The 21,904-nt window shown below is 38.6% G+C and overlaps 1 protein-coding gene across 3 annotated transcripts in view; it reads left to right on the forward strand.

The window, feature by feature from the left end:
- The first annotated feature begins 224 nt into the window (after window positions 1-224).
- DPYSL5 (dihydropyrimidinase like 5) overlaps window positions 225-21,904 on the forward strand; it is a 107,015-nt gene continuing 85,335 nt past the window's right edge. For 2 of the 3 annotated variants that reach the window (XM_074300126.1, XM_074300128.1), the window contains exon 1: window positions 746-954. In XM_074300126.1, coding sequence (XP_074156227.1) covers window positions 917-954 — 38 coding nt within the window. In that variant the 5' untranslated portion in view covers window positions 746-916. Of the gene's footprint in view, window positions 955-21,904 lie in introns of all 3 variants that reach the window. The other variant, XM_074300127.1, reaches the window with a different exon arrangement.

The following is a 21,904-nucleotide window of genomic DNA, read 5'->3' on the forward strand; positions in this document are numbered from 1 at the left end:
TCAGCCCCGCCAGGACTGGGCCGAGCAGCCGGGAGAGCCCCGCGCAGCACGACCGTAGCTCGTTGGTGCTATTGTTTCGACCTCCACCGGGGCTCTCTGCGGGCTCGGGAGCGGGAGCAGGGCTGAGAGAGTGCGCCTGGGCCTCCTTTGGGGTCCCCGCCCCTCTTCTCTTCCCGAAGTTCTCTTGGGAGATCCGCCTTCCCAGGGCTTTGTGAAGTGTCTTCGGTCACTATGGAAACCAAAAGGGAACTAGGGAAGCGGGGCGTGAGCTGTGCTGCGGGTCCTTCTGCGGCTCTCACTTGTCTCCTTTCCCGGCTCTGCCGCCAGGCCTGACGGGAGTCGTAGTCCGAAGCCTCGCAGCGTGAGGGCTCTCAGAGTGGAAGAGCGATGGTCCCTAAGAGCCGCTTACTCTCAGGCTAGGAGCCCGGTCTGCTGAGTGCAGAGTGGGAGGGGAGGCGGAGCCAAGCGCTTAGTGATTGGTTGAAGCTGATCCCTGTGTGCCCTCTTCCCCGCCCCCATTCGTGGTTCCCTCTCGCATTACTCTTTCCCCCGCCCCGGCGGCTCCTCCCTCTCCCCCCGCCCCCCTCGCTTCCCATCCCAGAGCTCTGGGTTAGTGTGCAGGGGGTTAGCGAGCGCAGTGCGCGGCCACGGCGGAGCCGGATCGCGGCGACAGCGGCAGCAGCAGCGGCAGCGGCCGCCTTTCCCGCTCAGAGCATCCCCGGCCCCCGCCCGGCAACGGCCCTGAGGGAGGTCACGGCTACCGGAGGACGGAGGAGGACGCAGGAGTTTGCAGCGGCAGCGGCCAGGCAAAGTGCGTGATGGCATAGTGGGCAGTGGGCTTCCCCCCAAATGACAGCAGCGGCGTCATCTGCCCCCTTATTACCTCGGCGAAGCCTTACAAAAGGGCGTGGGAGGGATGGGGAGGAAACAATCCCCGAACGCACCAGGAGGGAGGTAATTTCCCCACCCCGATTCCTTAAGGGGGCAGAGGAGGTAGGGGGGGAGCGTGCATTCCATCCCCCACCCCCACCCCACAACTGCCACCACCCTCACATACTCGCACTCGAGGCGGGAGAGGTCAGAGGGCCCGGTCCGGGTGGCCTCTGGTCCGGGCTCCTGAGGATGAGAGGGCTGGTGCAACAGGAGACGGGGTGCAGCGGGAGCTGTTGTTGCGAGGGGTCTGGGGGGGTGGCGTGGGATGAAGGGGGCAGTTTGTGTTGAGATGCTGATGGGCTGCAAGCAGAGGGGGTCGAGCTTGGGAGGGGGGTCGAGCCTGGGAGGGTGGCCCCTGGGGATGAATGAATTCCACTCTTGGCCCCTTCTGGCCTCTTCGAGGTCTCCGGTGGCAGCTCCCCCCACCCCGCAGCCTCTGTCCCTCGGCCGGGTTGTGGCCCCAAGACTCGGGATTTCAGCGGCGGACTGGGCGCTATTCTTTTCCAACCCAGTCCCGCGCTGCGTCGGGGAGAGGGCGCGGCACTACGGCATGCCTCCGCCACCTGCCCAGGGCCACAAAGAAAGCCCTCGCCACCGCTAGCTCTGAGCGCAAGGAAGCTGCCTGCACGTATTATTCTGCTCCCCAGTCTTTCGGGCAATGTATTCTGAAAAAGGAGAAAGCTCCACCTTGCAAGCTTGGGGGGCGAGATGGGATGCATCTTTAGGGCTGGGCTCTTGAAGAAGCTGAGGGTGGAAGGGGGTGGGGGATAGAGGAGGGGGCTGTTGTTCAGAGAGACGGGAGCTTGGATTTCAGGAGAGAGAAGGGTGGAGGCAGGATATTGGGTGGGGTGGGTAGTGCTGTGGGCTTCTGGGGAAGAAAAAGAGCTCTGAAAGTGGGAGTTGGGAGGAAATACTTGATGTGCAAAACCAAGGCTGTGTGGGTATGCATGATCTGGGATCTCTGAGCAGGGCATGGTTGTAGGCTGGCGGGGTTAAGGGAGATGCACTAGAGAAAGGTAAGAGCAAAATCTGAGCCAGATGGAGCATTGTTCCAAAGCCTAGGACTGGGGGAGCGAGATCGGCCGCACATTTAGGGAAAACCCGTCGGATTCCCATCCACCCACCTTTTCCTTGTGGAAGCCCGGCGGCTGTCACAACAGCAGTCCTACCGCCTGAGAACCGCCTAAACGTGTTTTGTTTTTCCAATTTGTGAAATGTGGAAACAAGTCCTGAAATCTTTCAGATAAGCATGTCTGGGAGAGGATACCCCTTTTTCCGCCCATCTCGCGCCCTGGGGAAAACGGTTCTAATTCTACCTTCTTGTGGAAATGAACGTTTTACTTAAGCTGTCTGGGGAATATCCTAGGGCCTGCCGGTGTCACCCAGACCTTGCTTTCTCCTCCCATGGGACACATTGTTGAACCCCGTCTGGTGTGGTGAATTATGCGCTGCTCCAGCCTGCTGAGTGTACAGAGCTCGGCTCCTGGCGCTGTCCCCACCCCCTAGTGCTTCTCTGTGGACAATCTGCCTCGCTCGGTGGCGAGGTCGACATCGGGCGTTCTAGTCGTAGCCGCGTCTGGGTTCTTCCGGAGCCCCTTCGGTGCCAACCCCCGGTGCAAAAACGAGATATTCTGGCGGCGGCTTTCGCTTAAAAGTCGGGGCTTTGTCTCCGAGCAGCCTGGCACGACTGGTTACATGTGCGTGTGTAAAAGGGAAGTCGTCATGGTCGGGGATGCTTCTGGTGAAATTCGGAGCAAAGCTGCTGTAAAAATCATGCCGGGGGTAGAGCGGATCCGCATTTCTTAGTGGTACAACGGGGAAGAGGGACGGGCTCGGGTCGGCCGCCAAATGACCACACCCAGTCTGTCGGTTCGGATCTCACGTATTGTCTCCCGACCTAAATTAGGACGTCGGTGGCCTGAATCGGGGGAAAGATGTTTTTTCCCCGATGGAAGCATAAAATAATCAGGAATTTGGCAGAGTTCTCTATTCTTTCCTCTTCGTCCGATCCATAGACGTGGATGTTGTCAAAGCTGCGATTGAAATTCATGTCTCGCTTAGAACTTGATACATAGAATCATGGAGATAAGGGCCTTGGAGAGACACTGTAGTCCAAGCTGCTGGTTTTATTAATGAAGCAGCAGCTGAGGCCCAGAGAGTTCCACAAGGAGCTAGTGACAAAGCTAGGTTTTGAACCTGTGTCTTTTGACCGTGAATCCCCCTGACACCACATGTGCCTTGTCTGTGTTTTGGTTTGTTTGTTTGTTTGTTTGTTTGTTTGAGAAAGATGTTTCTATAATAACAAAGTTAGAGATGATGCTTATTTAAAGTCAACAAACAAGCATCAATCATTGGAGGGATTGGCCTTTTTTAAATAAGTGAAAAGCAGTCTGGTGCCAAGATACCTTTAAGAGAATAACAGCTGAACCCGAGCTGTGATAGATAAAGTGATTTAATCATGCTCCAAAAGAAAACACTAATTAGTTTTTAGTTTGGCCTTCCATTAACTAATGAGATTTTCCCCTCTCTTCTCCCAAGCATTCACTCAGAGTATGATTTTGCCTTTTAATTTTTAAAATTCCGAATTTAACAAATAACAAATTTCCTTATATGAGATCTCCTCATACAGTAGAACAGAAATAAGATTGTGCCTGCAGGTCTCTGTTGTGCACAGCTCCCTTTTGTTGGAGTGTATATTAAATACAACCTGTAGCTTTTAATGCTATTTTGTTTGTGCTGTTTTCTGTCCTTCCTTCTGTTCTCTTCCCTTCATTTTGAAAGATGATGTCTCACTGACCTCCTTTTGAGAACAAATTCCCTAAAATTCTGATGTGCATACCATATTACAATGAAGAAACACTTAGACTGTTTCCCCAGTCAGCTTTTGACAGAAAATACTTACTGGGTGTGTTACCCCATAAAGCAGCAAGGATTTTTTTGAGTTTGAAGATAGGAATCATTTTTTAAGTAAATAAAATAATCTCCCAATTTCAGAATCCTGAATGAATATTGTTAGCCATCTGAGTTTTTTTTTTTTAACCAAATAAAATTTGTAAGCAGGGGACAGCCAGAATAGCATTTTAAATATACAACAAACCATAGGGCAAAATTTGTGGGAAGATAATAGGAGATCCAATAAAAGCAACAAACCCAAACTCTTGACATTGAGATTTCTTTATCTTATTTTATAAATGGATAGGTTTTTCATCTATTACATGAAGGATTGTTACAAAGAATTTGTGTTTTAGGATAGAATCATTTTTGTGATCTGCTTGACTTCGCAGGGATTTTTTAACTGCTTTTTATTCTTCCACTATTTTGGTGTACTTCACAAACATCTCCCTGATGCTCAAGTTTGATGCACCTTGAGAGCTGGTTGAAGGAATTAAATTAAAGAAATTTAATCTGGAGAAAAGGAGACCTGGGGGAGGGAGGAAAACGAAGGAGGAAACAGGGGAGGGTGTCCTAACTGCCTGCAAGTATTTGAAGCACTGTTTTGTGGAAAGAGTTTGAATTGGTTTTCTTGACATCAGAGAGCTGAAGTGTAGGAGTCATAGGTAAAAATTTCAAAGAACTATATTTAAGCTTATTATAAGGAGACAAACTTCTTAACAATTAGAGATGCCCAAAGTGTAGTGAATAACCTTGAAATTTAGAGATCTTCAAGATCTGTTTTTTTGCCCATTTACCAGATCATTTCCCATGATGAGATTATTTGATTCTTCCCTCTGTGGCAGTGTTAATGGTAGCAAGGTAGATGAAATGATCTTATACAGATCACACTAGCATGTAGGCAAAGTATCGAGAGTATCAATTCCCTCCCAGCCAGTCCCCATTATGCATAAATATGGCTATTTTGGTCTGCTGCATCTCTATCCAACCTTGGATGTTCATGACCCTAAAAATGAGGAATAAAGGAATACAGAGCAGAGAAATTATGTTCCATTGGTGGCATTTTTAGCTTTTCCTGAACATGTACATACCTTGTCAGGGAGCAATGGGTAGAAGAACCGTTATGCAACCAGTTAGCATAACTCTTGCAAATAGCTAACTCACATTTTCCTTTGTTGGATTCCAATTTCTTAATCTTGTTTAAATTTTTTAAAAAGGGATTGAGTCCATATTCTAAAGATATTTATTAAGAAATCAAGAAAATAGATTCATGTTTATATTTATTGAATTAATTGGAAAAACAGCATTCTATATTAGAAAGAACAAAGGATTTAGAGTTAGAACCTAAGTTCAAATTCTACCTCTGTCATTTAGTACCTTGTGAACTTGGCATTCTACATTAGAAAGAACAAAGGATTTAGAGTTAGAACCTAAGTTCAAATTCTACCCCTGTCATTTAGTACCTTGTGAATTTGGGCAAGTCCCTTCATTGGTTTGGTTATATGTTTTCGTAATGAGAGAGTGTTCAATGTGGCTTCAAAAAGACTTGGGCTCTGATTCTGAGCAGGATTCTTGATTCAGGCAATTCCCTTGAATTTAGTTTCTGAGTCATAAATGCGTTGCAATTTGTGTTGAAGAGAGTTCTCACACCATGAAGTTCTATAATGACAAAATCACTAATGTATAGAATGGGCTATCCGAATAAAATTATGTACTAAGTACAATGTTAGCTGCATTGGTGTTCAGGAACCAGTTCACATTGACACTCAAGAGCCTGATTTATTAAATTTTTAGAAGGAACATTTCAGAAATTTGTCAATAATGCTACAAACCAGGACTTAATCTATTGTTTTGTCTAAAAAAGTAATGGAGTAAGGTTGAAAATATGCCCACCTCAACAAATGATTAAACATTTACAAGCATATCTCTAGCTAGATTCTTTCTTGCTGCTTTTGCATTCTATTAGAAATGGGATATCTGGAAAGTGCTTTATAAAAGCTAGCTGCTATTATTATTAATAAAGCCATTCATGCTATGTTGAAAGTTCACTTAATATTAAAAGTATTTTGATCAGGTTACATTTGTGAGTGGGGCTTATAGTACCTCCAAGAGTCCTCAACTGGAATTCTTATGCAGACTATGGATTTCAGTCTGCCAAGTTATGGATTTCAAGACTATATCCACCTAGGCCAAGGAACAAAACAGTACAAATCGATAGGGAGCTAAGTACTTCCAAGCCTTCCTGAGGCTGAGGTACTACCTGGCTATACTTATAAATGTGGTGCTGTGCTAGAGACCCATCCATTTAGCCTTATTGGATGAAGTACTTCAGCCTCTATGGAGAGGGGAGCCTCCAGAGGGGCATTTATGTTTTTTGTCCCTGGCACATAATAGGTGTGGACCCATTTGATTGGTGAGGAGCCTGGGTGGAGATCCTCCATCTATTGAATTGCATTATTTAAATGTTGAGAGTCATGGAATGAGGTACATTTTTGGACTTGGTCAGTAAGGGGATTTGTTTAGCCTGAACAGTACTTATCTGTTAAAAAGGTGGGTTTGGGGATTTTTTGAGGGAATTTTGGTTAATTTTAGTTTTTTTTGGAGGGTGTGAGTGGGAAAAGGAACAGGAGATATGGGAAGAGAAAAAACAAATTATTGATAACTGAAAAAAAAAACTTTTAATGTTTGAGAGAAGTAAAAAAAAATTAATCTTTTATTAACCCAGGAGCAGCAGTATGTGATAAGGGTTCTGAGTTGTAAACCTTTTGGTTTTATAATTCGGTATATTAGTAAATTGAGATAAAGAGGAGAGAATGTAAGTAGGGGCTTGTGTGAAGTTTTAGCAAAAATTCATAGATTCTGAGAACTGCATGCTCAAGAGATTTCAGAGGTCTGTCTTCCAGCCCAGCCTTTGCTTGTGCAGAAACACCTCTCATAAAACATCATGGTAGACAAAGATCCCAGAGAACTCCAAAAAAAAAGAGACTTGCCACTCACTAGCCTCCCAAGGCAAAGAGCTAGAGGCCTCAGACTTTTTAGATGCATGTATCTGGTCCGGAAAATGGGCTAAAAAAGGAAAGCAAAGAAAAATCAAAATTTGGAAACAAAAGAAATTAAAAAGATACTGTCATCATAAACAGTTGCTGAAAATGTTTTCTTGGCTCCAGAAGCTACCTGTTTCTTCCCAGAAGCCTTTCAGCAAAAACCTTCAAAGAGCCAACTAAAACTGGCACAGTAGGTTTAGCTCAGGGCATTTTTCAGGTGAGTTCAGTGTTGAGTCCATGCCATGCCTTGTTTAGGGATTTCCCCCAAGTCTATTGCACCTGTAGCAAACCCAGGAGAGTGCATACCAATTTTTACACACATTTATAATTACATTCTATCCACAATTCCTGAGTACCTCATGAGGCAGACTTAATACCTACCAGCTATAATGGTTAAGAAAATGCTCATGTAATTGTGGAAATATATAAAGAAGAATTGTATTTGTTTAACATAGATTTAGATTACTTGCCCCCTAGGGGAGGTGGGGAGAGGAAGGAAGGGAGGGAGGGAGAAAAAAAATTTTTGGAACATAAGGTTTTGCAAGGGTGAATGTTGAAAACTATCTATGATGTGTTTTGAAAATTAAAAGCTTTATTAAAAAAAAAAAGAAATTGCTTATGGTTGTTTCTTAGTAATTTTCTTACAGGGCTTCTGACCCTCCAAAGCCAAGGAAAATAAGCTTAATATGCATGATATTAAAATGCATTAATGCATATTTGCTATCATGAAGAATATAGATTCACTTTGGAATATGCTTTCAACTTGCCTCCTGGATATTATTTTGGTGCTACTCAAGCACACTGGGGGGGGAGGGTGCTACTCAAGCACACTGGGGGGTGTGTGCTACTCAAGCACACTATTTCCTCTCTTTGGGCATCTATCCATGTTTTTTTTCCAGGCAATTCTGGGTTCATCATATCCCACAGTGGATTTTTATTCAGGACATTTTTTGCATTCTCTTTCTTCTGTTGCTTGCTTTTTGATGATTTCTCTTAGGAGCACCTCAACCAGATTTGGAAAGGAAAAAGACAATAAAATGAAATATTGCTGGCCATTTTGCTATGTCATATTGTTTGACAAATAGTTTTAGTGTCAAAGGTTAAAATTATCATCCCAGATTAAATTTTGGGAATGTGTCACTCTTATTGTCTTGATTTAGAAAGCATTGTTCCTGGAGGAAAAAACTCTCTCTGAAAACAAAAGCTGCAAGTTTCAAATCCCATCTCTGATATTTATGACTCTGGGCAAATTATTTAACCACCTTGTGCCTCAGTTTCCTCAAATGTAAAATGAAAAGGTTGTTAGGTGGCCTCTAAAGTCTTTCCTAGATCTAGATCTCTGATTCTGTGAGTCCATAATCTATAGCTCTCCTGTACTCCCTAAAACTAATTTTTAAATTAATTAAAATTAAAATTACTAAAATTAAAAATTAAAAATACCTAATAGTTTTTGTTGTTTAGTTGTCTCCAATTCTTTGTGACCCATTGGGCTTTTCTTGGCAAAGATACTGGAGGAGTTTGCCACTTCCTTTTTTAGCTCATTTTACAGATGAGGAAAGTGGTTTAAATGACTTGCCCAGGATCACACAGCTAGTAAAGTGTCTGAAGTTGGATTTGAACTTCAGGTTCCAAGGCCAATGCTCAATCTGTTTTGCCACTAGCTCTGCCCCTTTTTTGTTGTGTTTTGTTTTTGTTTATATGGAGGCAATATGAAGCACTGGCAAACCTCATAAATCTCTCAGTACCCCCAGCCAGTTCTTTAAATTACTGAGTAAGCTGTTAATGTGCACCTGTGGAGGAAGTTCCCATACATATCCACAGTGAATAAGTCAATACTCTGGACATCCTCTCCCTCCAAATTTCTTTGATAATTTTAAGAAAATTACCTCCTTTCATCTAATTCCAGATAGAATGGGCTGTTTCCTTGTTTTTTCCTGTGATTAATTTTTGGGGATTTTTTTTCCAACTTTACACCTGAAACCTTGGGAGGGAGGGAGAGAGAGAATTGTGTTATATAATTAGCATCTTAACAAATATAGGTAGACCAGAACATAAGAAGTTTCTAGTTATGAACATCATCACTGGATACTCTTTATGTAAGCAGCAATATAAGAACATTAACTGGTTCTGGGGTCAGAGAACCTAGATTCAAATCCTGTCTTTGGCATTTAATACTTGTGTGACTCTGAACAGTTCACTTAACCTCACAGGACCTCATTTTCCTCATCTGTAAAGAAAGAATGTTCAACTAGCTGGCCTATGATGTCATTCCAGCTCTAATCTATAGATCAGTTAATAAGAAATAGTATACATGTAGATTTCTTTTTTTTTCTTTTTAAATTTAGGACATAATTGAATAGATGTCATAGAGAAAAAAAATATTGAACTTTCCAAGATTTGGAAAGCAATTTTTTTCTATTGAATCTTTCCATATTTATGCTTTTTTGTGTATGTTCTGGGACATATCAAACTTGTTTTTGTCATTTGAGATTTAGTAATTAGGTATCTGTAAGAGATTGGCAACAGAAGAATAATTAGTTTAAATGTTTAATTCAGTAGGGATAAAAGTCTATAACATAAGAGTCCCATAGAACCAAACTTGATTGTTTGGAATTTTTTTCAAATAACAAAAAAAATTGAAGTCTTGGTATTAATATGAGGGAAAAAATGGATAATTATGTAATAAATAAGAAATATAAAGAGGGATGCTTTGCTCTAAAAAATAAATTTCTTGTGGAGATAGAAGTTTCAAATTTTGTGGCATAGTAGATAGAACACTGGACTGAGTCAGAAAGACTGGGATTCATGTCCTGCCTTAGTACTAGAGCTAGGTGATTTTAACTCCTGTAATCTCAGTTTCTTCATCCATAAAATGAAGGGTTGAACAAGACTTTGAGGTTATCCTTAATTCTAAATCAGTGATCTTATGGCCTGGATTCAAATCTTGCTTCTGATATTTACTAGCTATGTGATCCCATGGCAAATCAATCTTGCTGAGTGAGACACTCAGTTTTCTTATCTGCAAAAGTGGAGGTATAAAACTAGCATCTGACTTGCCAGATTGTTGAAAGAATGAGATGAAGTCATATAGAATGTGCTGAGCAAGATTTAGGTGCTATATAAATGTAAATTATTATTGCTACCAGAATACTTAGTATTTTAGTAGGAAATTCATCAGAACTCCCATTTATAGCATTAAGTTAGCTGGATTTCATTCCTAGCCTTTTTTTGTAAAAAGTTGACTGACTCAGCCACAAAATACTGTCTCTCATAATTCCCTATTTCCATGTTAGTCATTTTTTTATGTTTCATCTCAATTCCTCAATCTAAACATCCATATAACAGGAACCCTCTCATCAAATATATGTGAATTTCATTCAAGTCTCCAACTCCAAAATAGTTTTTCCATTCCTCAGTTAACCCTTATTAGAACTGATTGGCAGCAATGAGGAAGACTCCATGAAAGCAAAAACAATAATAATGATGGTAATAGTTTGGTATTTATATAGAATTTTTGAGGTAGCAAAGCACTTTTTATTGTTGCATTGGATGCAGATAATTGCCCATCTTGCTATTTCAAATTAGAAAGCTTATGGTGATGTAGTAGAAAGAACACTATATTTGGACTCATATAAATAGTAGCTCTACAATTTGCAACCTGTGCCTTTGGGGCAAGTCTCATCAATTTATGAAATTTATTTTCTTCAACTTTATAGTAAGAGTTTAGAGGTGATGGATCTCTAAGATACAGTGGTGTGATGGTAAATGATTAATAACTAACTTTCTGGGGGGAAAATGTGTGCATGGTGCAGTTTTTAAGTTTAATATAGATGTTAACTACATTTTATATGTAGCGGATTGCTTGTCATCTAGGGGAGGGAGTAGAGGGAGGGAAGGGAAAACTTGGAAAAATGAATACAAGGGATAAGGTTGTAAAAAAAATTACCCATGCATATGTACAGTCAAAAAATTACAATTATAAAATTAATAAAAAAGAAAAAAATATAGATGTTAACTAACATTTTCTCCATCACTTAAGTTTAGACAATCAAAAAAAAAAAAACAATAAATCAAATCCTGATTTGTATGTTTGTATATTTCCAAGATGTAGATGCTTAAATAGAAAATTTAACTAATGGCTTTCGTGAGCCCATTTGAGCTTACTCTAGTATGTCCTTCCCACTATGAGCCTCAGGGAGTCTGAGGTGATTTGTATAGAATTATACAACTTCTAAGTGACAGAACTCAGACTCAAACCTAGGACTTCTGACGATGAGGGTAACATTCTTTTCATTCTACTTAAGCTTCCCTATTCCCTCAAGCACCTATTCTTTTCCCCTTCTTTTTTTCTTTTTAACTGACTTGCCCAGATCACACAAGTAGTGTCTTAGACCACATTTAAATTCTTTTTTTTTTTCATTTTTTCTGTTTATTTTATTCTTTATTTTTCCAAATTATCCCCCCCTCCCTCCATTCTCTCCCCCCCCCATGACAGGCAATCCCATACATTTTACATGTGTTACAATAAAACCTAGATACAATATATGTGTGTAAACACCATTTTCTTGTTGCACATTAAGTTTAGATTCCGAAGGTATAAGTAACTGGGTAGATAGACAGTAGTGCTAACAATTTACATTCACTTCCGAGTGTTCCTTCTCTGGGTGTAGTTATTTCTGTCCATCATTGATCAACTGGAAGTGAGTTGGATCTTCTTTATGTTGAAGATATCCACTTCCATCAGAATATACCTTCATACAGCATTGAAATATACAGCGATCTTCTGGTTCTGCTCATTTCACTCAGCATCAGTTGATGTAAGTCTCTCCAAGCCTCTCTGTATTCCTCCTGCTGGTCATTTCTTACAGAACAATAGTATTCCATAACCTTCATATACCATAATTTACCCAACCATTCTCCAATCGATGGGCATCCATTCAACTTCCAGTTTCTAGATACAACAAAAAGAGCTGCCACAAACATTTTGGCACATACAGGTCTCTTTCCCTTCTTTAGTATTTCTTTGGGATATAAGCCCAGTAGTAGTACGGCTGGGTCAAAGGGTATGCACAGTTTGATAACTTTTGGGGCATAGTTCCAAATTGCTCTCCAGAATGGTTGGATTCTTTCACAACTCCACCAACAATGTATCAGTGTCCCAGTTTTCCCACATCCCTCCAACATTCATCATTATTTGTTCCTGTCATCTTAGCCAATCTGACAGGTGTATAGGACCACATTTAAATTCAAATGCTCCTGACTTCAGGTCTGGTTCTCTATCCACCATACCCCTTAACTGCCCCCTTAGTCACCCATTCTTGAAAGACTTTGGAAGAACATCAGAAAATAGTATTTCCTATTCTTTATTCACTGCTATTAGAATGACATGCTGTGATAATTGTGGAAATATGTATAGAAGAATTGCACGTTTAACATATATTGGATTACTTGTCATCTAGGGGAGGGGATGGGGAAAAAAAGAGGAAAAAAACTGAAATATAAGGTTTTGTAAAGGTGAATGTTGAAAATTACCTATGCCTATGTTTTTTTAAATTAATTTTATAATTATAACATTTTTTGACGGTACATAGGCATAGGTAATTTTTTTTTTACAACATTATCCCTTGTACTCCCTTCTGTTCGAATTTTTCCCCTCCTTCCCTCTACTCCCTCCCCTAGATGGCAGGCATTCCCATACATATTAAATATCTTATAGTATATCCTAGGTACAATATATATGTGCAGAACCGAATTTTGTTGTTGTTGTTGTTGCAAAGGAAGAATTGTATTCGGAAGGTAAAAATAATCTGGGAAGAAAAAAAATGCTCACAGTTTACACTCATTTCCCAGTGTTCCTTTTCTGGGTGTAGCTGATTCTGTCCATCATTGATCAATTGGAATTGGATTATATACGTATGTTTTGAAAATAAAAAGCTTTAATAAAAAAAGAAATCTCTTCTTTTCAAATTTCTTTCTATTCAAATTAGTTTGCTATTTTTGACATGTAGATCTAAAAGGCTGTTAAGAACATAGATGTAAAAGTATGCAATATGATGCTTACATTACCAAAAAATGACTTATGCTGGTCACCATTCAAAGTATCTTTTGTCTCTGAGAACTCTATTGACTTAATAAGGGATCTTCTAGGCCCTTTGGGCCTAGAATGGCACTCCTCATTCTCCAAGTCATCAGTTACCCTTGGGTCATTCATGATGATGATTTTATTATTATTGTTACCTTAGGGTGACCATAACTATGATTTCATTGATACACACACATACACACATAATTTATATTCTTGTGGAGCCTAGGTCACATAGCCAGTTTTTATTAGAAACAAGACTGAATAATCTAGGCTTTCCAGATGCTGAGGCTTGCCTTTCTCTTTACCACATCACACTACCTTTACTAAATGTTATGTCCAAGATTCTTTCTCCAGTATCAAACAGAAAAAAAGAGTATTTGTATTTGTGTTCAATAGTGGTAAAATATAATGAATGAAAATGTTCTGGCTTTCTCCAGTTAAATATATAGTTTCTTAAATGCGCTTCTCAGGTTTAACTCTAATGTATATTCAAGGTTTTTAGATGATATTTTCTGGCTCTTTCTTGGGTGGCATGCTAGATAGAATTCTGGGTAGAAGACAACCTGAATTCAAATCCTGTTTGAGAGCCTGTTAGGTTTGTGACTTTGGGCAAACCATTTGATCTTTCTCAGCTTCAGTTTCCTTAAATGTAAAATAAGGAAAATAAATAGTACCTAACTCACCACAATGTGGTTAATTCAAATGAGTTAAAAGGTTAAAGTACTTTGCAAATCTTAAAATGCTATAAAAATGCTAGCTATTACAAAGATGATGGACTTTAATCATTTAAAATATAGCATGGAATCCTCCCCATCCTAGCTTGTAGCACAAAGTATCTTGCATTGTCATAACTATTCAATAAATACTTGTTGAATTAATAATTGGGGAATGTTTTTAGATTTGTATATAGTATCATTTTCCTGTTGCTCAGACCTTTGATTCTCTTTTTAAAATTAAGATGAATTAAGTCCAACTTTGGTTTAAGAAAGACTTAATGTTATTGAGGGAGGAGAATGTCTGTATTTTCAATTGAGCGAGAATGTCTGTATTTTCAATTGAGCACTGTGACTGAGTTTTTTTTCCCCTTCCATCCACCCTTTTTCACCAGAAAGTTTCCTGAGACTGTCACTGCCTTGACTTCTCATGAATGTTTGTTTCATAAACATTCTCTGTGCACCAAGAGACAATCTCATTATCTTTGTGTTCACCTCAGTTTCCATTTCCAAACAGCCTCTTTGTTTAACTTCAGTCCCTCTATGGGTTTGCTCCAGCCTTTTAAATCTTGATTCTCTGTACTCCCTCCCATTGTCTGCTACAGGCCTTTTCTTTGTCTCTCTGCATGGTGAAAGGCACACTGTTGATGCTGAAGCCTCCTCCCTTATTGCTCCATTTATAGCCATATTCTTCCATCATTGATCTGAGCTAGGTCTTTCAGGTTTAAAATCCCTTTGGAAGCTTGAAATTTTCCATCCTATTTCCTTTTCTGTCTTATTTCAGTGCCTCTTTAAAGTCTCTTCAGATTTATTCAAATTAGTTTGCTATTTTTGACATGTAGATCTAAAAGGCTGTTAACAACATGGATGTAAAAGTATGCAATATGGTGCGTACATGACTATTTTCTAGGTCCCTAAAGACTAAATTATACTTGATAGGGATTGATCAGATTGCTTTCAACCCATTTAATGCCTTAACAAAAAAGTGTTCATTTAAGCAGTTTCAATATGAGCCCACATAGCCTCTCAGTTCAGTGAAAACAATTGTCAAGTTAGTTGTTGAATACTGGAGTTAACAGAACAACTGATTGGTTCACTGAAAACGTCCAGTTGTCAATGGATTGTTCTGCCTTCTGCCTCTTGCTGGAGCTCTTTGTGTTGAGAGACAAGAAAATAGGAGGCATTGTAACTCTTGGTACATGAGGCAGAAGATCATTCTGTCGACCTCCTGGTAGCCTTAGGAAAGATTGGCAAGTGATTTTCATTCTGAATGTAAACTATTCTGTGTTTCCTTTTGACAGACAGAATGGCAGTTTTGAGTTTTAATTATATTCTTTGGCTTGCACATTTCCCAGTTTTAAAAAGTGTCAATTTAGAATAACAAAATCAAACTTCTTTATTTTGGAGATATGATTACAAAATGAGAATCAACATAATGTGTGACCACTAGTAGGCCACTAACCTCTCAGTGGCCCAGCGACTCTAGATAAGATTATAAATTACATATGACTATGGGTTATAAAATAGCTGCCAAGATTGAAAATTTTATCTTTGCATTCCTGGTTATAGAAATAATGAATTCTTGGTTGGTTGGTTGGTTGGTTGAAAGAACTTCTCTAGCTTGAATTCCCACTTTAGTGAAATCATAGATGTGGACCCCCTCAAAAAATGCATATCATTTTGTAGTCAGTTAGCATTTAGTAAGTATGTACTATTTACCAGACACTGTGCTAAGTTCTTTTGTACTTTTGACATAGGCTTACAAATTTACAGTTGCTTTGGAACTATTATTTCTTTCATGTATGATTTTGTTTTCAGAGAAAGGAATGATACTTTTATCTGAGTTTGTAGGCATTGTTTCTTCTTTCACTAATTATTTTTGTTCAGATTTCAAAAAGAAAAAGTATGAAACTTTAGGAAAATGGAAAGAACTGACTGTGTAATCTAATATTACCCTTCCAAGTCCAATGCAGAAAGTCAGTAATGAATCTCTGCCAGTGTTTGGCTCATCTGTTCAAAAGCATGATGGCATTTTTAATCACTTCCTTTCCAATACTATTTCTAGTCTAATAAATATAAAAGTAATGACACTTTCCTCAGGACTTAGTTCAGATTTTCTTTTGTCCATCTTCCTCCTATTAATCACTGATCTTCTGTGTGACTGAGAGCTGGCACCCTATGGATACAGGGTGTGGAGGGGAGGGGAGAAAGGGGGAAAGAGAATCCTCCTTTGTCCTTCCTTCCACATTCTCCTCTTTCTGGGTTTTTGTTTGGATGAGGTCAGGATTAGCTGATTTACTATTTAAGAGCATTGTCCCTGGCTCTACATAGCAGTTTAGAATAAAGGCTCCTGTAGAGTCAGCTTATTGTTTTTTTTTGTTTGTTTGTTTGTTTGTTTTTTATCAATTTTCTGAAAAGCCAGAGAGGCAAGGAGTTTGGAAGAGTTGGTAAGGAGGAAAACCAGGAAAAGAGAATGTACCAAGGGATTTACTGCAAGTACTTAGCGAACTCAGAAGTATCCAAAGTAGCTCATATGTCTACATGGACTGCTTCTGATATGTTGTACACAACCCTGGCTCTCTGTGTTCCTCCTGCACCCCACAATCAGGTCTTTGTATTTCTCAGTCCAGGTGTAGGCTTGAAACAGTGTCATTCTGTGAGAGTTATATCTCTGATAGAGAGAACAAGAGGCCATAGAATCATAGGGTTAGAGTTGAAAGAGACCTTAGAGGTCATCTCATGTAGTACCATTTCCTTATTTTATAGATAAGGAAACCAAAGGCTAGAAGTTAAGTGATTTGATCAATCTTGATTCTCCCACTTATTACCTGTGTAGTCTTGGACAAATCCCTTACAAGTCACTTAGTCTTTGCCAGCCCTAGTGTCGTCATCTACATAATGAGAAGGCTCATTGGATGACCTGTAAGGTCCTTTCCAACAATAAATCGACTCTTTAGCCCTGTACTTTGTGCCCATCCTGGTCCAGATACAAATATTACTAGCATTACCTGCTTTAAGGGTTACTGGGGGGAAAGTCTTTGAAAACCTTAAAGTTAGATAAAAATATGATCCCTGATATGATGAAGATGATGATTGAGGATGGTGAAATCCTTAGCCTTCATATCTAAGCTTCCACTTTCTATACCTAACATTAGCTTTTGTCAGTTATTTTGTCAGAAAGACAAAGAAACAACTTTGGAGTTAAGTCCTTATTGTATCCAATTTGATTTTGTAGATGTGCATTAAGTGCCTTCAATGTGCAAAATATTATAGTAGAACCATTAGATGACATAGAGATGAGTAAGAAAACCTCCCTCACTTTTTTAGGGCATCCTTGTGTACAATGAGAAGCTTATAATGTACCAAAGGAGATAAGACATGAACTATACCACACCCATGGTTAGCATTCCTTTTAGCAGTGGCTAAGGGAGGATAATGCAAACTCTTCTTCTGGCCACTAAAACCTCTTCAGAATTCAGTTCCAGTTTTATCTTTCCTTTTCTTCTTTTTAAAAAATTCAGACACCATGTTAAAATCTTAACTAAAACCTAAAATAAAAATCCTTTCTGCAGTGTTTCTGACAAGCAGTCAATCCAGCCTCTTTGAAGAACTACAATGATGGAGTACCTGCTTCCTCCTCAAGCAGAACATTCTATTTTCAGATAGTTTTAATCGTAGAAATGTTTTTCTTATATCCAGGCAAATCCTATCTTAAGCTTCCATCTATTGCTTCTAGTTTTGCCCGATAGGCACTAAGCAGAAAAAGTTTAATCAATCAAGGAAAGACAGTGGGGAAAATGTTAGATTTATAATCAGAGGACAAAACAGATTGAATTCTGGTTGTGCTACTTATTCCCTTTTTGGTTTAATTTCTGAGCCCTAATTTCCTCATTTATAAAATAAATGATCTAAATGACCTCTCAAGTCTCTTCCAGTCCTGAAATCTATGATCATAGACTCTCTTTTCTGTAAGTTATCATGTCTTCCTAAATCACTTTGGGACCGAATATCCCTTGTTGGATCTTGAATCCCTTAAACATCATGGCGACCCTCCTCTGAACATCATGTAGTTTGTTAATTGGAGATTAAAGTTATACATTAATATAATAATGGAGAATGTGATGTGAGGTACTGAGAGCACAAGTGGAGGACTTAAGCTATACTAAGAGAGATACTTCTTCCCTTGTGAGAGGAAATAGAGGGGAAAATGTAAGTGAAGTTACAAAAATTAGTTGTGAAGTAGGATGAGATTTCACAGTAGAGAGCTTCTTCTCTCATTGACATAAATCCCCTTATTAGATAAGTGACTACTAAGAACTGCCTTGTTTAGTAGCTTTAGAATGGGACAACTGAGGGAAAACAGGCTACAATTAAGTTGTTTTATTTTTTTTTTAACTTTCACTCTTTTTCAATTAATAAGTATTTATTTTTTTCACTCTCTTAACTTTGTTTCCCTATATCTCAAAGATCTATCCTTTCCCCATTCAAACATAGAATAATGCTACTTTTATTTTATTATTTAAAGCATTATATGTCTTCTTTTAAAAGTGATATGAATCAAGTCGAATTATAACAGACTTCTAGGAATAAAAATTCTCCCTATAAGTTTTATTATCAGGAATGTGGATTTAGGCAAAAAGAGGGTTAGAACACTCAGTTGGTGAGAAGGAAGAGGAAAAGAAGAGTTAGATGTGCTTTTCCTTCCTTTATTCCCTTTCCAGTACAGTATCTGAAGTGAATTAGAAATGTGCTGTGGGTGAGGACACTGTTTGGTTCTTTGAGAAATACAAAGCAATGTTACACAATGTAACAAAAGATAGTCAACATTACTTTTGTTGCTTGGATGAATCCATTTTCATTGCTATACTCTTCACCAAGTACAGATATTAATACATCTATCCCTTCTTATATAATTCTTATCTGTAACATTCTATAAATCTCTTCCACCCCAAACCAGAAAATTAACCATATATGTTGATATCCCTCTTCTGACTGGATGTTAGCATAATCCTTGGTCTGCCTCACTTCCTGCTGTCCATTGCTTTGCTAAGTTATTGGCCCAATTCCTTTTTCTGATTAGATACTTTCTGGATGATATTCTTTATACCACTTCTCATATTTCAAGCCCCTTTTGGTAATATGCTGCAGTATATTTAAATACTCCATTATTTTAAAATGCCCTTTGAGACCCATGCAATTTTGTTTCTTCAGAAAGCATGGTGGTTTATTATTCATAACCACATAGCATCACTTGGAAACATATTCATGTTTTTTTTAAAAAAAGATGGATTTTGGTCATAGAAAGAAATGAGATAATTGGAAATACTATTTAATTTCCCAAACATGATTCAGCCCTTCCTCCTCCTAATCCTATTTTCATCCTTGCTCCAACTTCTTATCTTTCCACAGTGCCCTTAGAAGATATATTTACTGATAGACCAATTCAGTGGACTGCAATCCAATTGCATGTCACAATTTAAGTAATATTAATTCTTCATCTGCTTGGTTTTTCCTGTGTGGATGACTAAGAGATATCTCTTTAGAGTAATCATAGATTAAATTGAGGGGGCTTGATAATATTATGGGGCTTGAAGTAATTAATGAAATGGCATCCACTTATGGGAATAATATCTGATAAACTTTACCTTATAGAGAATGATTCTTCCATTTGAACTTTAAGACATCTTTCATTACACCTTCTATACATATAGTTCTGTTAAAAATATTTACATAGGACTTCAAGGTTATAGCAAACTTTTGAGTGCTATATAAATACTATCATTATCATTATTATTGCTAATTGAGAAAAATTATCTCTGCATATGTCAAGGAATATTATATAATCTAAACTTATGAATATGGAAGGCAATATGTTAAAGCTCTGTAGCAGGTTGAATGGCTAAGCCTAAAAAACAATTGAGTTAACAAAATGAGTTTTCTTCTTTGGACTCACATCTCTAGTGTAATGTCCTCCTCTTCACATCATCTATATTATACTCTCACAACAATATCCCTTCTTCTTATCCCTTGATTAATCTTTACCCAAATGTTCTCCAATATATTTCCTTCTCTCCCCCCTGCTGTTCCTCCCCCCCCCCGCCCCACTTTTCTAGAACCATATTCTCATCATAGGTCTCTTCTGATTTCAGAAGAGTCTTTTAATGTTGTGCATATAACATTTGGCTCAAGAGGTAAATTAGAAGCCAGAAATCTTGGTATCAGAGGGCAAGGGATTAAAAATTAAAATTTCCTCAAGTATGAGGGTTAGATTGAGCTATAAACTACAAAACAATCCAGAGAAAATCCACAGGCTGGTCATTACCATTCATTTCTTATTTCCCCAGAAAAGTGTAGTTTTCCACTTTTTTTCCCAAAGGTAACACCTTTAGATCAGTTCCTCCCTGAAGAAGGTAACGGTTTGCTACTAGTGAGCCTATTGGGATTCATAGCATTAAGTGATACGATCTAGCTGGTAAAAATGCATATGAATGAAATAGATTAATGTCTAAGTAAGTCATGAATGACCTTTCCTTCTTCAGAACTCCTCTAGTTCTTTTCTTGTACTTCTTGGATGATTGTTTATCATATATTGTATTGTAGTTATTTGTATATATATCACATCTCCTTATTATCCCTTATAATAGGAGTTCTAAAACTTTTTCCACTAACAATCCCTTTTCATCCAAGAAATTTTACATGACTCCAGGTATATAAGTGTATAAAATAAGTATACAAATCAAACATTTACTGATAATAAATCATAACTTTGCCACTCCCACATTCAATTTAGAGACCCCCCCATAGGGTTGTGAACCACAGTTTTAAGAAGCTAAACTTCAGAATATGTCTGGAAATGCTACCTATTCTAGAGACCAGGGGTTCTTAACTAGCTGTTATTTTTAAAAGTAATTTTGGCAACTAATTCAATAGAATTACTTTTCTTTTTAATCCTGTGTGTTTTATTTTATGACTTGCATCACCCCTAAAACTATTAAGCTAATGTGGGGAGGTGGAATTGAAATGAACTGACAGGAGGATAAGGTAGCAGAAGGCTGTTCTATAGATTCACTGTAGGCTACTCTGTCCAATCCAGAAAAATCAGTATTCCAAATAGCATCTTCACCATTAAAAATTAAAAATTTGTATCAATAAAAAAGAAAAGATAATAACTAGGGATTAGTCAGAATTTCCCCCCAAATCCCCCTTTTCTTTCTTTCACAAAACTTTCTTAAGAGAAATTACCTACTTAATTCTAATGATATTTTAAGACATATGCTGTTTCCAATTGTTATTTCTGTACTGATATCATGTATTACACTTCATTTCCACTCCACATTCTAGCCATATCATCGACCCCTTGCTGTTATTCATATATAATGTTGTATCTCATTTCTGTGCATTTACACTGTCTGTCCCTTCTCACTTCAGCCTCTTGGAATTTCTGGCTCATTCAAGACTCAGCTCAGGCCTTACATATGAAGCCTTCTCAATTGTTTTTTCCTCCATCTTCATGAACTACTTAGTATTTGTTTTTTATATATCCTTTTTTTAAACTTATTTATGTAAATATTGCTTCCTTCCTTAAAGGGAGGAATCGTTTTGGAAAGCTTTATCTGTCCTTCTATCCCTATTGCCTAGCACATTCCTGAGACAGAGTAAGTATTCCGTAAATGCTTGTTGCATTTGGGGAGAAATAGTGTAGCAATATTTATAACAAGTGATTGTAAATGCAATATATCAGCTGAGCCAAGGAAGTCAACATTGATTAAACTTGGAACCAACATTTCTTTTCACATTTCAATTCAATTCAATACTGCCCACTATGTATACTGCTACTAGGCTGTGATAAAAGATAAAGGCTACCCTTAAGAAGCTTAAGGGTACAGTGGGAATTAGATATATGCACAAATAAGGACAATACAAGGCAGAAAGTGATAAGTCTATAAGGAGTTCCATTTGGGCAGGATGGGGACTCTAGGGCTCTGATCACAATGGCAGGAGTGGAGGTGAACTAATCTAATGGTTCAAATAATACTTAGTGCATCATCCTTTTTGGTATAAATCCTATATATGTTTGTGCCTAGCGACCTCAGCCTGACTTAAAGAGGCAGAGGCAATTTGTGAATAACCAAAAGATAAATGATGAAATTTTTCATGTACTATAGTAGACGTTGCTGAACTTGATAAGCTTATAGCCAAGGAATCTCTGCTTTGAGGATCCCAACTTTATCCTTTCC

This window comes from Sminthopsis crassicaudata, chromosome 3, assembly GCF_048593235.1.
Source record: "Sminthopsis crassicaudata isolate SCR6 chromosome 3, ASM4859323v1, whole genome shotgun sequence".
Lineage (NCBI taxonomy): Eukaryota > Metazoa > Chordata > Mammalia > Dasyuromorphia > Dasyuridae > Sminthopsis > Sminthopsis crassicaudata.